Source organism: Manihot esculenta, chromosome 9 (assembly GCF_001659605.2).
Source record: "Manihot esculenta cultivar AM560-2 chromosome 9, M.esculenta_v8, whole genome shotgun sequence".
Classification (NCBI taxonomy): domain Eukaryota; kingdom Viridiplantae; phylum Streptophyta; class Magnoliopsida; order Malpighiales; family Euphorbiaceae; genus Manihot; species Manihot esculenta.
The window spans coordinates 743,560-762,012 of NC_035169.2; the positions used below are offsets into that span (position 1 = coordinate 743,560).

At 33.6% G+C, this 18,453-nt stretch overlaps 1 protein-coding gene across 2 annotated transcripts in view; it reads left to right on the forward strand.

Annotated features, from left to right (window-relative positions):
• The window catches only part of LOC110623411 (polyglutamine-binding protein 1), a 32,696-nt gene extending 14,463 nt beyond the window's left edge, over nt 1-18,233 (forward strand). For both annotated transcript variants that reach the window (XM_021768350.2, XM_021768349.2), the window contains exons 8-12: nt 1,745-1,958; nt 7,619-7,732; nt 11,218-11,340; nt 13,167-13,218; nt 17,634-18,233. In XM_021768350.2, the coding sequence (XP_021624042.1) occupies nt 1,745-1,958; nt 7,619-7,732; nt 11,218-11,340; nt 13,167-13,218; nt 17,634-17,786 (656 nt within the window). In that variant the 3' untranslated portion in view covers nt 17,787-18,233. The remainder of the gene's footprint in view (nt 1-1,744; nt 1,959-7,618; nt 7,733-11,217; nt 11,341-13,166; nt 13,219-17,633) is intronic.
• The last annotated feature ends 220 nt before the right edge of the window (nt 18,234-18,453 follow it).

Genomic DNA, 18,453 nt, shown 5'->3' on the forward strand with positions numbered 1-18,453 from the left:
CAACAAGATCTATCATAATCTGATTTGCAAGTTAGGCATGTGTGACATCTTTGCACCAACTTGAGGGGGAGTGTTGACTTATTTGCTAATCCTAATTGATTCTAGAGATTTGATTTGATTTGATTAGGATCCTTAATTATCTCTGTAATTATTATTTGATTATTTGCTTCCTGTTTAGATATGATTCTTTGTGTATAAATAGCCATGTAGACATATTGTACAAATCAAGAGTGAAATACAAGAATACTCAAAATTTTCCCAAAAATCTTCATTTACATTTTGAAGCTGCATGATAGTCCTAAAGTTTGCTAGGTGACTCTGGTCTTAGAGGACCCATCATATTTGTCTTGCACGTGTAATTTTGACTAGTATCTTTTTAGACAATGACAAATCATCTCAATCCCAAAGTCGTCATCATCATTGTCCTTCTGACGACGGGTATATTTGTATCACTTGGAGTAGCCTCCAATCGATGCTCCTAACGTCAACAGACGAACCTTCATCATCCTTTTCTGCCTTTCGCCTATCTATTTCCTTACTTCGATTAGTGGAGCGAACCTCCCTTGACCCTTCAACCCTTGCTGCACCATCTCCTTGAGAAGCATTGTCCTTGTTTTTGCACTCAGCATTGACAACCACTAACTTCTTTAGACATTCAACCATTTGACCAGGTGTCATTGCTGAAATACATCAAGTAGATTGAGGTTGGAAGATCCTGCTTGATCTCTTACTGCTGTTGGGGTATAACAAGCCTGTCAGTGCTACTAGTAGGCTACTTTTCAGCATTGCAAGAATTGTTTGTCATGATTGAAAAACTAGTAATTACCAATGGAAATACAAACAATTTTGAGATAAGAAAACTATGGAGATGAATGCACAAAAACACCAAAGAAAGAAAAGGGAAGAAAATAGGATCCAATTGCTAATAATTAGTTTGTCCCACAGATGTCGCTAAATAATGTTGCTGTAGATTCCAAATGCCCTTGCAACCTGCATTCAAAGCTAATAGAGCAGTTCAGTAGCCTAATGACAACCATCTCGACACTTAAGTCGGTAAAAAATCTTATAAATTTTGTATGAAAGCTTGATGAATGAGTCATGAGTGTAAATGATTGCATATCTGACTTCTTGGAAAGAGGAGAGATAAAGAGATAAAATTAATGGATCAAAATTATAAATAATTGCAAAACTAAGGGATGAAACTGTAGGTAGATACAATATTTAGGGACTACATAGTAATTTATCTTAAAATATTAACATAAAAATGGATGGAGGACCTAAATGTGTGACAGAATCAAAACCGAGACACTAAATAGTTTAATCTTCAGAATACAAGGACCAAATGATTATTAATGTTAAAACCTAAAGATTAAATAATAAATTTCCCCATGAATAAATTAACAGCGAGGGTTGATGTGATGACATCAATGCATACTGGTGAAGGGCATTGGTAGAGTCAGAGGGGAGATGGGATTGATAGAGAATTAATTAGAGAATGGCTAGGGTTTGTATCAAAAACTTAAAACATACAGGAACTCTACTCAATTGTTTTTTGCTGAGTTTACTAATAAAGTAACCTTGATCCAATTTCTGATTGAGTTATATGGTGGTGTAGACCAAACCAACCCAATCGACCTTCTAATAAACTTGAAAATGAAATGAATATTTATGCACATGTGAAAAAGTTAAATGCACGCACCTCTTTATTTTGCTTCCACTGAAAACTTTTGTGTTCTATGTACAGGACAAAAGTATTACTACAATACAAAGACCAATGTGTCACAGTGGGAGCATCCTAATTCTTTAGAGATTGTTGCCTTACAACAGCACTGTAACATATCAGATTCTGGAAATCAGAGTTGGAATGACCAGTCATTTGAGCTAAAGAAATGCTTGGGATGTGGTGGATGGGGAGTAGGCCTTGTGCAAGAATGGGGCTATTGCAATCATTGCTCACGGTAAATTCATCAGCAATGTGTAAATTAGGTTTTCTTTTCTTTTTTTTCGTTTCTTTTTTTCCTCAGCAATGTGTAAATTCATCAACATGCTTGGGATGTGGTGGATGAATTTTTTTCAAACTTGCATATAACTTAAGACAATGTTGCAAGCAGAATCAATCATCAATTTCTTGACGAAAAATGTTCCTCCATGAGTTAGCTTTCGATGAGCTAAGGGTGGCTAGATTTGGATTTCCAAAACTCAAGTTATGATAAAATTTCTCTATGTTGCCCAGTGACACAATCAATCACCCCTAGACTCTGGCTAATTGCACCAATTCCATTTTGCACAGCATTAAACTCAAGGGTAACAACACAATTCAGCAAAATGACCTTCTACAAACTTTTACCTCTATGTTGTAGGTTTCATTTGAGCAAAGTTTCAAGCCATTTGGACACCTCTAGTTCCAGTTATGCCTTGCTTACAATGGCTGTACACAGGGTACTAATTTAACAGTAGCATCAACTTTGATTTAACATAAGTTTTATTTGGTGTGTAATTTGACTTAGCTCCCCTCATGAATGTTTTTTCATATCGTCTTAGCTTTCTAATGCATTAAGAATCACTTAAATTAGGTACCTATAGCTCAACTTATAGCAAATTAATCCCAGGCAGCCAGGGAATTTCCTACAGGTCCAGCAGGCACCTGCTTCCCCTAAGCTGACATATTGGTCTTTATGAAACTTTTAGCCATATGTCTCAGGATCGATTTGGTCCAAATTACACAGTTTTCTATCATCAGTTATAGCATTTACAATACAGATTGCCAACACAGTGTCATCATTTCCAGCGAAACAATTCAGCTTTGATCATTTTACTACCCATTTTCATTCTAATACACATTAATCATCCTAGAGCATTCAAACAGAGTAGAATACACATTTTAATGCAATTAATACCATCAATTGACATGTACAAGATTAGGGATACATGAGCACTGTTGACTTATTTCTTGATTCTAGTGATATTTATTTGATTTGATTACGGATTCTAGGTATAAATTAGGATCCTTAATTATCTCTGTAGTTATTTTTTGATTTTAGCTATAATATTTCAGATTCCTAGGCTAAGACTCCTTTTAGATGCAATCTCCTCCATATCATCTCTAATCACAATTGTGTTTTCAACATAAAAAATAAGTAGAGAGATATTACCTTTTATAGTGTTTCATAAACAATGTGTGATTTGCATTATTCTAATTTCAAAGGAGGTATTGGCCTTACTAGATCTATCAAATCATGCTCCGAGTTACTGCTTTAGACTGTATAAAGCATTCTTTAATGTGCAAACCTTCCCTTTTGTTATTCTAAATTTCCATTATTACTTATTCTTCTAGATCTCCATGCAGTAAAACATTCTTGACAAGCTGCTGCAAGTCCCACTTAAGATTTGCTGCACTTGGTAAATTGCAACTCATTGTTTCTGTTAAATTTAGAATAACAAAAGAGAAAGAAAAAAATAACACAAGAAGATTTAGGTGGTTCGGCTATGAAAGCCTACATCCATGAACACAATACCTTAAAGGCTACATCTTTATTGAATTGGATTATCTTATTATAATACAAAAGGTTTCCCTATTTATAACGGAGGATCTAAGACACCTAAGATATAATACCATAAACTAAGGGATTCTCCAACTATAATAGGAATATATCAAATTCTTTATTTTAGAAATATATAGATATATATTATTCTTTATATTTAGAAAAGCAAATCCTATATTAACTAGGAATAACTTCCCATACCACTTGCCCTTAATTGTAGCATAGAATCTCATCGATTCAAACACTCCTCCTTGATGAGATTCTATGTAGAAGCCAAAAACTTCCTCATAACAACTTACAACCAGCAATTCATGGGCATATTAAAAAACACTCGTATAAAGGCACTAACACAAAGTACCAAAATACAAAATAATCATTAGAATTGCATTTCCCTCTCCAAAGGCAATGCTGACGAGGAAACATTAACACAAAAATTCCTCTCTAGAGGTAATATGTTACAATCTCAGGTAGTGGATCGCGTCATAGAATAGTAGATGGGGAAGAAGCTCATTAGATGGAGCTCTTAACACCACAGACTCGTTAACGAGAGTCTTAAATCTCACAATTTTGGAAATAAATTTTACTTATTTTATTGAATAATGGTAACCTTTTATATAGTGGAGGTTCATATAATCATAGTACTTCTAACTAAAATAGAAGTCTAACATAAGTAAGTAAAATCTAACAACAAATAAATAAGATAAGATGTAGAGATAAGATAATTGATGAATATAATCTGTTTGTTATGTATTTAATTTATCCGTTATCCATAACATAATACCTATGAGGAAATATTAACATAAAACAAATCATAGGATTGAACAAATTCTTCAACATTATCATCGAGTAATGTATGCATAGAAAGTTAGAAACATGAAATTATATTTTTATTTCAATGCAAAAGGCACAAAAAAATGGAAAATAAATAAGAAAAAACTTTTCGTTTAATATAACCAAGTCATACGTGAATAATCATCAGTAAAGATAACAAAATAGTAAACTCGTCACCATCGTGGATAAAATTGGATAAGGACCCCATCATAAGAATGAACTATTTTGAATGGAAATATTTCCCATTATTGACTCTGGACATTAAAGGAAGACAATGATGCTTAGCATACAAACACAACTCACAATCTAAGGTTGAGATATTCTAATATTGGGACATTTTTTTTCCTTCAAGGAAGATAGAGGGATAACCCAGTCGACAATGCATCTCAAAATTCAGAATACTGGAAAAAGTAATGGATCTTGGCACCTCTGTCAAGGATGTAAAGATCTCTAGACTTGTGATCTCTACCAGCAATCTGCTTCGTCTTAAGATCCAGAAATACACAAAGTTTGGGGAAAAAAGAGACAACTCCTCAAGGCATGGGTGAGTTTACTAATAGAAATTATTAAAAGAAAACTCATGTAGACTCAATACAGAAAATGAGGAAATTGACGAAGTTGCATTTAGAGTTCCAGAACCTAAAAGACAGGAGGTGTATCCATATGCTTAGGTAACATTTGAAGATGTAGTATGAGACTTAAAGGTAGGAGAAGAGACTAGGATTATTTGTCATATGAACTGTAGCACCATAATCAATAAACCGCTTACATGATGAAGAAACAAGACACGTGTTGGATTTTCCGGTTTCAGCGATTGCAGTGATAGGAGGGATGGTCTTGAATACTAGGAAAACCAAAAAGCACAATACAACAACAAAGTAGTAGAAGAAGAGGAAAAATTAGTTGGACTTCAAATCCAACTCTGAAAATATGAAGAAGGAAAGCAAAATTTTTATATAGGAAGAAAGAGAAAGAAGGCCTAAAATTATAACGCTCTGATACCATGTGAAGTTTTTAGAAAATAGCAATGAGGAGAAAAGGAAGGAAGAATAGAGAAAGGCAAAACACAAAAGATTACATTTATATTAACTTGTGTTATTTTCATAATACATAAAACTCCGTATTTATAATGGAAATGCATAATATATATGGAATGCTATTGATAAACCATAAATCACTTCTAAGACTTTGCTAAACAATCTCATGATTTTCTCATAATCATGAGATTCTTCAATGAGTATCCTATTTATTAAGGAATAATCTCATTAGTTCCAATACATGCTAACCTAATGAATAATTACAAGGACATCCAACTCAAACATCTATTAGTGGAAAGAAGAAGGAGAACAACCACTTGAAGTTGAATCCAAAATTCAATTTGAAGTTGACAAGACTAATGTTGAAAAATTAGAACTAGAAGCTTTGATTGTGCTTCGTTTTGCTATAGTGGATGGAGTGTTATGGGGAAAGAAGCAACTCAACCCATGGAGATAATGGAATTCAAGATTTATGTAATTCTATAATTTTTAGTTTCCATTGATTTTATTTGTTTAGATACTCCTAAGAAGGTGTTGAGCTCTTCAAATCCATCTTGATTTTCCATGGACTATCTTCGTATGCTTTTCCAATAAAAATTCTCATTATTATCCACCTACGACTTTGAGGGAGGATTTATTGCAAGTGGGGAAGATGATATGGAAATTGTCGCCTTTGGGTCATGGCAAGCAATCTTCACTTTGGACGATTTTTCTTTTCCGAGTGTGGAAGAATGATACAAGCACTATGAAACTAAAACAAGAGTAACAGCTCAAGGAATGCTAAGGTTCAAAAGTGCATAATCAGGAGCAGAACTACCCTCCATAATACATGCATTAGGGCATATCCAAGCAGCCAAAACATGCCTTAGGGTGTGGTGTGGCCAAGGCAGGGAGCTTCAAGCAGCCTCATTCCCGTGTCCAACAAACCTTAAATCGCACTCTAGGAATCCTACACGCCCTACAATGTGCTTCTCTCGGTTCAGGAAGTTAGGTCTAACAATCCCAAACATGTTAATTACATTTCCAAGTGGCCCAGCAATCCTAACATGATCCAACCTATTTCGGAAGAGTTTCTACTTGTTTTGGAAGAATTTTTAATTTGTGACGAAGATACCTTTAAATCTAAGAGAAACCATTTGGTTAATTTAAATGAACCTAACTGAAAGTTTTAGCACCTCTAAAATCATACTGAACTAATCTTAAATGCAGTAGAAAATTGAATTAAATAAAAAAAATATGATTTATATATTATTAATCAATGGTTTGTTAATTAAAAAAACCATTGTAAATGTATTTTGTCTACAAAGAATAATAAATATGATGTATTGTTTATTGAAGAACAAATACAGAATAAAATGTTAATCATAAAATTATAAAAAAAGATGATAGATGATATTTCATTTGACAAAATTATAATTTTATGTACTAATTAATAAAAGAAATCAGTTTTCTGTTTGTTTGGTTATTGATTTAGAAAAATTGAATATCAACAATTTGACAAATTACTAACTAGGCCGAGCTGATTGCTGAATGTCCTGTTACCTGAATAATTGAATTTCGTTGGCTTGGTTATTTGAATGATGTTCACTTCTACAGTAATGTCCCAAAGTTCTTTTTATGAAGTCTAAACCCTTAAGGTTTCCATGCCTTTGCTGTAATTCCATCTCATATGTATTGGCCAAAATTTGTTATTTTTCATAATACAAGCTATAATTGCAAATTTGGAAACGTTTTAGGACTTTTTCAGTGATAAAGCTCTTCTAATGCACTGGGATTTTGGTTTAAAAATATGAATGTTTGTAATGTCCAGTCCACCTTCAAGAAATGTTTTTTTTGAACATCGAGGAAATTGCATGGAGAACTCAACCTAGTAGAATCTATATTTTCATGAATACTGAATACTGCAAGATGCCTATGCTTCTTGATGTAGACATCAAAGTGACTCATTGTGATTCTCTTTCTCACATGTTAACCTGCAGAGAATTAGACAATATGTCAAAATGTTATCACTTTTTCATTTTATATAAAATATATTTTAAAGACTGATAGACAATGTGCAACTGAAATTTTGCTTTAGCTTCTTAGTCCCCTTTTCTTTTAATTCTCTTCCTTGTTCCTCACAAAAGCATATATATGTTGATTTGTCTTTATCAAATCAATGTCTATGTCATTGATTTACTTATTTTTGAAAACCTTTATTTGGTGCAGAGTTCTCAATATTGCCCAATGCCACAACACAACATCTAGTTTCGGTGAACAACAACGGACCAACAATTTTGCAAATGTCAAAAGAGATTCTGATAAAAGGGATTCAAAGCAAAGGTACTTGATCTTACTCAAATCTTTAGGAGATTAGGCCTATATTCTAAAGTGGATTTGATTAGAGAAGGGAAAAAAGGGTATGATATAGGTGTAGGGGAGATGATTCTTTGGCTCAAGGAATTGTGTTGAACCAGGATGAGTCTTATGTCATCTGGGACTCCCACAATTTTCTTATGTGCATTTTAGATATTGTGGTTTCTTATGTGCATCTTAGATATTGTGGAGGAATTAAAGAAAAGAGGATAAAGTACTTGGAAAAAAAATGCCGATATGGAGGAATTTTCTTGTTGAGCTCTCGTGCCAAGGATCTAGCCAGTGGACAATGAACAAAGAAATCCTTATGTTTTGCAACGGCCTTTCCCTTATTTCAATTCTTGCCTCGCCTTGATAAACCTATGATGAAAGAGTGACAGTGCTCGAAAGAGGGAACTCTTCTTAGCACCTCAAGACTCAATTAGAGAGAGCCTTAATCTTGAAAGAATTGTGATATGCAACTTCTCTTTGCCCAAAAGAACATTTAGAGTGCTTAACAAATAAGTGGGGAGAACGTAACAACTGAAAGATGATGCAAATGTTCCTCCCAGGATATGCTATAAATTAATGTATCGTTGAAGAAGACTAATACAAATTTACGCAGATAATTATGAAATACCTTGTTCATGAGACCTTGAAATGTAAAGGGTGCATTTGTAAGATCAAAGGGCGTATGACCATAAATTCAAGATGGCCATGGTATGTTTGGAATGTCATCTTCCTAATATATGAACTATCCATGCGAACTTGATGGTAGCCGGAATGCAAGTCCAGGTTAGTAAAATATTGAGCTCCATGTAGTTCATTTAACAATTTATCCACGATTGATATTGGAAATTTGTCTTTGTGAAGAATTTTGAGAGAAATTTTTAATTCTATTCTAATTGAATTGATCTTTACAAGGTTTGAGTATTTATACACAAAAATCAACCTAAATTAGAAATATTTACAATAAGAATAAAATCCTTACAATTAAACTCTATAATCAAGCCTAATTAGGATCCCAATGATCTGAATTCTCTTAATTAGGAACCTTTTATAGTTTTCAACACTCCCCCATAAATTGGTGCATAGATATCACACATGCCCAACTTGCAAACCAACCAATGTGTGATAGGTCTTGTTGCTGAGCCCCTTGATAAACACATTAACTAGCTGTTCATCGAAAATCATATGATCTAACGAACCTCAAGATGGTTCTTTCTACTCCATTTGATGCAACCATAATTGTGCCTTACTAAGCATGTGGAATGCTGCTAATCGAACTTGATGCTCTTGTGTTAGCTAATTAACAAAGAACTGCTTGCAATGGTGTAACCATCTCAACAGATCGTCTGAACCATCATAAGTCGGAAAATCTAGTTTGGTGTAGCGGGAAATGGTGGAAGTGTTTCTGGATTCATTTGTCCCTGTTGGATTGGGATGTGCAGCATGACCTGTTGATCTCCATAGCTGCTTCTCAGTATTGGCTGTTACATTAGCTGGATATCAAAAATGTTTATCTTCATTGTGATCTCCAAGAAGTGTATATAGAGCAGCCATTGGGTTTTGTTGCTCATAGGGAGAATGAGAAGGCCTATCGCTTGAAGAAATCTCTGTATAGCTTGAAGTAGAATCCCAATGCTTGGTTTGGCAAGTTTAGTGAAGTGATTCTAAGTTTTGGACGAAGCAATTGCGATCAATCAGTTTTTTACAAACAATCGAAAGTTGGCAGTATTCTCCTTGTTGCATTATGTTGATGATATTGTTATTACATGGACTATATGTAGGGATTGTTTCTCTCAAGTCCTTGCGTGCAAATTTTTATACCAAAGACTTATGCTAACTCAAATACTTCTTGGGAGCCAAAATCTTAAGAAGCAAGAAGGGCATTTTCTTTCTCAAAGAAAATGTCCTTTATCTACTAGCAGAAACTGAAAAGTTGAGAGCAAAGCCTTGCACATTACCTATGACTCCTAACGTACATCTTACAAAAGATGACGATGATCTCTTTACTATCTTACAGTGATGGTTCGATTAGACATTGCTTTTGCAGTAAGTGTAGTGAGCCAATTCATGTCTGCACCTACAGTTAAGCATTAGGTAGTGTTGGAACAAATTCTATGTTATTTAAAGGGAACACCTGGACTTGGTATACTATTTAGTGATTATGGCCACACTCACATGGAGTATTACTTAAATGCTGATTGGGCTGGATCTATAAGTTATAGAAGGTCCACTTCTGATTACTGCATTTTTGTTGGAGGAAACCTAGTGCCTTGGAAGCGTAAGAGCTAAAATGTCATATCCAAATCGAGTGCAGAATCTAAATACATAGGCATGACTTAATCCACTTGTGAAATTTTGTGGATAAACCATTTGTTGGCAGAAGTCGGTTTAGATCCCTCACCTCCAGCAAAGCTCTAGTATGATTGTTAGGTAGCTCTCCACATTGTCTCCAACCCAGTGTATCACGAGCGGACTAAACATATTGAAGTTTACTGTCATTTTATCCATGAGAAAATTCAAGAAAATATAGTTTTCACCGGACATGTGAAGACAGGGAAACAACTAGGTGATATATTTACAAAAGCTTTAAATGGGTCTCGAGTGGAATATTTTTGTAATAAGTTGCGCATTATTAATATCTTTGCTCCGGCTCGAAGGGGTGTGCCAAGTGAAGACAGGGAAACGACCCACTGCATCACAAGCGAACTAAACATATTGAAATTGACTGTCATTTTATTCATGAGAAAATTCAAGAAAATGTAGTTTCCATCGGACATGTGAAGGCAGAGAAACAACTAGGTGATATATTCACAAAAACTTTAAATGGGTCTCAAGTGGAATATTTTTGTAATAAGCTGGGCATAACTAACATCTTTGCTCCAGCTCGAAAGGGAGTGCCATGTGAAGACATTAAAATTGACTCTCATTTTATTCATGAGAAAATTCAAGAAAATGTAGTTTTCACCGGACATGTGAAGACATGAAAACAACCAGGTGATGTATTCACAAAACCTTTAAATGGGTCTTGAGTGGAATATTTTTGTAATAAGCTGGGCATGATTAACATCTTTGCTCCATCTCAAAGGGGAATGCCATGCAGGGGATTGACTTACCTATTACCATAATAGGTAGCATGATTATAGGACATATATAGGAGCGGATTGTGTCTAAAATGTATATTCTATCCAAGGATCTTGTATCTTGTACGTTGTATATATATTACCACTTTTCACAGAATGAAATATACTGAAATCCTTTCAATTCTTGTTCTGTTAAATAGAAGGTCAGAGTTCTAAATGGCAAGTTAAAGTTTAAGGACCTTAATATTATCCATGATAAGTGTAGGGACTATAGTTAAAATTTACTCTAACTAATGAGCCTTGTCTTTACTGTTGGTAATCAAGTTGACAGTTTTGGCGTGTGTTGTTCGCTAATTCTTAGTTGTCGTTTCGACTTGTGTCTAGGTCTTGGAAACCTCCTGTGGCGAAAGGAAATAGGAGAGAGAGCAGAAAGCGTGCCCATACCGAAGATGATGAGTTAGACCCTATGGACCCAAGCTCTTATTCAGATGCTCCCCGAGGTGGCTGGTATGTGGTATCTAATCTAAATTCATGTTTTGGCTAATTATGGCAATAGTCATTAAAGTTATCCCTGAATTTCATTCTGGTCATGGCATTTCAAGTTTTACCAGTACAAGAATTTTACAGTTTTGTTTCAACAAAATCACTAATGCCAAATGTTTATAGTGATTTACTTAATTATGTAAAAGTTTGTGGACAAGTCCAACAAGACTGAATGATGGAAAAGGAATCCACATAGCCTTTACCACAACTAGTTCGGGATTAATTCTTAGGTATTATTGTATTATATAAAAAGTCTAATTTTATTTCTGGAAAATTTATGAACAATGACTTTATCGAAACAAAACTAAATTGAGTAATTTTTTCCTAAAACTAATTGAAGTTTAGTCATCATACTAAAATTTGCTTTGAATAGAAAAAGCCAAACGTTTGCGCAAATCTACATTTGCATTCAAATTTTTTTTCTCGGATAATAAAACTAAAACTTTAAGATTACTCATGATTTTAGCTAATAAAATAAATTGAATGTTAAAAGATTAATAGTAAGTTACAATATGGTCCTTGAAGTTTTATTTGATTAATGAAATAGTCTTTTAAAATAAATATTTTTATTTTAATCTTGTCGGTCCTTATCATCATTAAATTCACTCATGTATCTTTTGTCATTTATATTACTTTCCCCTTCAAATATTAAATAATTGTGAAACTTAACTTTTAAATTAAATTTCACATATTTTAAATTTTTATTACCAAAGCATAAAATAACAAAAATTTTATTTTTAATTTAATTTTAACAACATTTAAAATTTTGTTAGCCTTTGAAACTTGTGTGCTCGATTTTCAATATTACAAGCATCAATAAAATAATCCATCAAAAGTTCTATTAAATATTTATGCATAATATTTCATGCGCATAATATTGATAATCATTTATGTTACATTTAAGTCAGATCTAACTCACTAAAAAAACTAGGTCAAGAGGATGAGTGCCTATGGCCCATACAAGGTCATATTACCCTTTTCCAAATTGATGTGGATTCCCCTAACGCCCAAAATTTTATTAGTGCATGACATATGCATGGGAGACTCAACATCGGATGGGTAGGCTATAATACTATGTTAAATTTGGGTTAGGTCTAACTCAAGCTAGCTCAAGGAGAGGAGAGGAATATCTATAGCCCATATAAGGAGCACATTATCCTAACTAATGCTGGATTCAACAATTTATATAAGTTTCAATAGCTAAAAAAAGTTTTATATAATCTTATTATCAATTTAAGAAAATATTATTTTGTCATTTTAGTATGAGCTAATAAAAAATTAAAATATATTAAATTTAATTTATACTATTCTTTGATTATTGGGAAAGGGAAAATAATATAATTGATAAAAAAGAACATGGTTAAATTTAATAGATATGGTGAAAATAAAAATATTTATTTCAAATGACTATTTTATTAATCAAATTAAACTTAAAAGACCATATTGTAATTTACTGTTTACCTTTAAAATTCAATTTAGTCAATTGGCTAAAATCTGACTAATCTAAAATTTTTGTTTTATGTCCAAGGAAAAAAAAGGGTTGGGATATAAATGTGAATTTATACAAACATTTGGCTTTTTCTGCCCATTAAGCCTACTAAATCAGTGATGAGTTTGCTGCAACTAAGCCTACATATTTTAGTCGAAGTCTTTTGGTAAAATGCTAGTGTCTGATTCCTTCTCATGTTTTTTCATGGAACCAAAATAGTTCATACTAGATTTGATACAAAACAATCATGATAGTAGTTTTGAATGATGATTATTTATTTCATCTACTGCTGATTCTGCAGGGTTGTTGGCCTGAAAGGGGTGCAGCCACGAGCAGCTGACACTACTGCTACGGTCAGTTACTTTATTATATATTTGGCAATACTCCCAAACAAAAAAAAAAAACTCTTTCCCTCTCCAATATATTTGAGTGTTCAATAAAACAGGTGTGTGTATATATATATATATATATATATATATATATATATAGAAAATGAACAATTAAGTGAGGGCAATAGGTGCTGGATTGAAATGCGATTTTTAACATAAGAGAAGCAACTGTCACATGAAAATTTATACTGCAATAGATGTTTATTTTGACATATGCGATAAACATGTTTGTAAAATCCAGGTAAGATGGCAAAAGGGCTGTGGGCAGATTTGCCCCTCCTAAAAGCAGCTAAATTAGTTGCATGATCTTTCTTGTGGTCTTGTGAAACTGAAAATACAATACCTGAAGCCTGCTTCTGAAAATTGAGTGGACTTCAGTTGAACTTATTACTATTTTTAGTACGGTCACGTGAAACTTCAATCCGTACCTATGGAGTACTCAACTCTAATTTTCTTTCAATAAAATATTTGCTAGATATTTATAAGATAATCAAGTGAAATTAGTCAAATATAACATTACAATTACAATTAGGACATAATAATATCTTGTTTAGTCATTACATGAAAGATTTGGTTACTCTTTAGAAAGACCTTATTGAAACATAATTGAGTTCCAGTGATTTGCTGATACCAATTTAAGTTTTCGAACTGTTAACCTCATGGTTATCTGGAAAGTGATAACCCTTGATAAGGGGATGTGGTAGGCGGCACCACTTAGCTACATATTAGGTACATAGATGATATAGGCCAATTCACATCAATATACATCATTGTACGTGAATTACATTTGTTCATCAAATGAATTATACTTGTTCATTTTGTTGGCTTTTCATTTTATAAATTTCGCACCTACAAGCATCTGCTTTGACACTTAGTTACTTGAAATGTTATACCCATCATATATTATTGTAAGGGGATGTGGTAAGTGGTACACCACTTAGATATAAGGTACATGGAAGATAAGCGTAGTTGGTACACCAATTTAGATTGTTGTACGTGAATTACATTTGTTCAGTACATGAATTATGCATTGCATAGAATTTAACCAACATATTTCCAATATAACTCCAGCAGCATAATAAATTGAAATCATGTCCAGTCCTGTACACCATAAAGTTAAAAGATACAGTAATTCTAGTTTTATTTATTTCTTTATTCAAAACAATGAATACTATTGCCACAGAAAGACACATGCAAAATTGAAAAGAAAGAAAGCACTAGAACCTTATTTCAGCAAGCTCACTGAAACGTTTTCAAATGCTGGCAGACCATGTTGTCCAAGAATGAATACGTCAGTAGCAGCACCAAGATTAGGGTTCTGCTAAAGGAGAGAGAATTGCATCATAGTGCTGAAGAGCCATATCAACCGCTTCTGTCTGGAGCCTCCTAGACAATAAGACAATAAGCTAGGAGAGGGGGAGGGGGCATATTTTCCTTCATCAATTTACTTGATAGGCAAACACCATAGGCACATATAACAAATAAGCAAAATAAGGAAATGCAATCTGATCATCATTATTGCTCAATGTCAATCTAGCAGCATTGAAGGAACAGAAAAAATTCTTTTGAGAACATAAAGAAATAAAGAAAAAAGAAAGTCCAACCAATCATTTCATTGGTGAGAAAATATGAAAAAAAAAATTGGGTCGTCGCTTTTAGCTTCCAGAAAAAAAATTTCCAATCCAAGTATCAAACGAATCGACCTCATTTGTGCAGAAATTTTAAAAATAACAGTTGCAGAATGCACCTGAGAATGCATTTTGCAGGTGCACCTGCTGCTAGTGCATTCTTCACTGGTGCATTCTTCACTGGTGCATTCTGCAGCATCTGCTGCAGACTGCACCTGGAAGGTCTGATCAAGTATCCCATGTGTTGGACATTTCCTAGTGAAAGTATTCCATGAGTTGGATCTCCTGCCATCTAGTTTTATTGCACCTTCACATTGTGATGCAGAAGAACAAATTGTGAATTTAAGTATGTGGAAACAAGTCCTTTAAAGCATGACAAGTCCTTTAGAACATTAAAAAGTATCCCATGCGTTGGATCTTCTGCCCCTGTTTTCAACATCACATGACCAAGTCCTTTAAAGCACTTTCATCTTCCTTTTCCTTCAAAATCGATTTTAAGAACACATATATGTCCACAAAGATCCAGCTCGCATGTGTCTACATATGATATATTTATTTTCAATCAAACTTTACTTTAAGTGAAGAGGTGCCATAATGAACTTGCCCACTTCTTAGAAGAGGTCGATTCATATCTTATTACCCCTTATTGGGGATTAATATCCTTAACGCATATTTTCTTTCCATTTATCTCACACGGGTAGCCCTTATTGGACATGTTCTTTGATGTCTCAGCAGCGTCTTTCTCCTTTCCTTCATTCAAGAACATGCGCTGCACTTGTGTTATCTCTACCTTACTTAGAGAAGGTACTTGAAGTAAATTGTGATGCAAGTACTGTTGGGATAGGTGTTGTATCCTAAGAAAAGAAACCTGTAGCATACTTAAGTAGAAAACTAAGTGATAATAGTAGAAAGTAGAGCACCTATGACAAAGAATTCAACTCTGAACAAATATTTGAAGTTGGGAATAAGGTAATGGCCTTTCTAAGACGGGAAAAAGTTTCCTATGGGCGCTTATCGCAAGTTGAAATCAAAGAAGTATGATTCTTATACGATTGTTTACAAGATCAATGACAACGTCTATGTTGATTTGTCGAAAGGTTTGGGAATCTCAAAGACCTTCAATGTTGCTGATTTATATCTTTTCCATTCTATGAATGAGCTTTTCTACTGATGACTTCAATTTGAGCTCGAGTTGTTCTTAAGTGTAGGAGAATGATATGGAGAATTGAGAGTAGCTGTCTCCTGTTTTGATAGCAATTTTTGGTCTTCTAATTTGACTATAATTCTTTCTTTTTCTATTTCTATCTAATTTGGAATTCTTATGTTATTTGGAATTCATATTTAAACTTTCCTACTATTTTTAGATTAGTTTAGGAATTTTTTTATTTTATTTAGGAAACTATTTTGTAAATCCTACATTTAATTTATTTTTATTTTGGTAGGAGTTGTCTTCCTAAATTATAAAATTCTATTCCTATTTTAATTAGAGGAATTAAAACTCTATAAACACTCTATTATCTTATGTTAGAGCAATTAATAATTTGATTTCAATAAAACAACAGAGAATTTCTCTCTTACCTATTCTTTCTCACACGTGTGTAAATGATATTTTGCTACGCTAATCTTGAAGAGGAAGTTTACAAGAGAGACCAACTAAATTACACTGCCCAAAGGAGAGCCACATGGCTCAATAGGCAAGAGGGCGTGTAATTATCATCCAGCCCATATGATATTCTGTTCAATTTTGGAGTTTTTGTATTTTTATTGGACATGAATTAGGCTTCAAAAATCATGTAAAATTTGCCCATCATAGTAGTAGGATAAGTTTTGTTACTTATTTTGGTAGGATTAATTAGTTTTTCTATTTCAACTAAGATTGAGCTTAGATTGGGCTATATATATATATATATATTTATGTGTGTGTGTTCTATGAGTAATGGGTGACCTAACTATGACATTATGTTGAAGATAGATTTTCTTTATGTTATTTTCATGTTAGTTAATTATCAATGATCTTTACTCATGGCATTTTCTATCCTGTTTTCTATCAGTCTCGTTCTTATTAAAGTTGTGCGAGTTTTTTAGGAAACATCGTGAGTTCCACATCAGCATGCAAAGCAAGGCTGATTAAACGTTAGCCTGAAGTGTAATATAAATGTACCCCAAATATATTGTTTTACCAAGTGTCATCTACCAGTATCATGACTTAAATTGCAATGAACATTATAGGTTATGGAATCATATGTTATCAGGTCAAAAGCATGGCTATATGATGTAGAAGTAGCACAAGTAGAACAAACTCACAAGAGAAAAACTTGAAATGTATATATTCTCAATAAATACTTAAAATTACATGGGTACTTATAGACTAATAATAGTTTCTAGTACTACCAGGACTAAGAATCCCAAAATTCTAAACCTACTATAACTTTTTCAATATTCCTAAAAATAACAGAATTTCGAAATAATTGAAACATAAACTTCCTAATATTAATTAGAAATTGTATGAAATTAAATCAAAATCATTTCTAATCTAATTTTTTTTACCGCATCCATATGTAATGCTTTTCATACCGCATATACCCTTGTATTCCCCCGCATTATTCCCCCTTCTTCTGTCTGTTTCTCACTCTCTCTTTATGGCGACACGCATGCGTGCTCAGTCATCTTATATCTGTTTTTGACCATGTGAAGTTCGTTGTTCTATTTGTCAATGCTTCTCAAATGCTATGTTCTCTTGGGGATTGCCAGGGTCCTCTGTTTCAGCAGCGCCCGTACCCATCTCCAGGAGCCGTCTTACGAAAGAATGCTGAAATTGCTTCGCAAACTAAAAAATCTGGCTCTCATTATGCACCTATCTCAAAGAAAGGGGATGGGAGTGATGGGCTTGGTGATGCAGACTGAGGTTCTGATGTAAATGGTGTGGATTTGGAAAAATGGATGGTTATTTTAGGGCTACAACTAACGGTGACAGAAAAGCACCAGGCTGCTGTAGCTGTGAACACAGGCTAATTGGTTTCCGGGCATTTTGGCTTTTTTCTCCAGCAAATTTGTCTATTTCATGGTTTTGCGAGATAATGACCAGACCAGCAGTGTAGCATGATGGAGTGCCTGTGCCTGCCTTCTGAGGAAATGAAATGATGTCTCCAACAGACTCTTGCGTTTTGTATGGTTCATCGTGTATTTTCTACGCTTGTTGTTTTTACATATTTGTTATAAGATATGGATCATAATAGCTCTTAGGATCCAAGTTGATTTTTTTTTTTCTTCCCTTCTCTGAGTTGTGAATATCGACCATTTTATAGTCTTTGCAACGTACCGATTTTGTATATGGCTAACTTTTCGTTTTCATCTTGAATTGCGGTGGCTGTAAATGAACAAAATTGCTTGCAAGCTACATGAGGTTAGGCTTAACAAAAGTTTGACACGATTCGATTACTTTATAGAAGTGGAGCTTAATTTAATTTTCAAAGTTATGTAATAAACTTATTAATATTTAGTTTATTAAAACTTGTGAAAATTTATCTTAAAATTAAAATTCAGTGGGATTACAAATGAATTGAATTGCTAG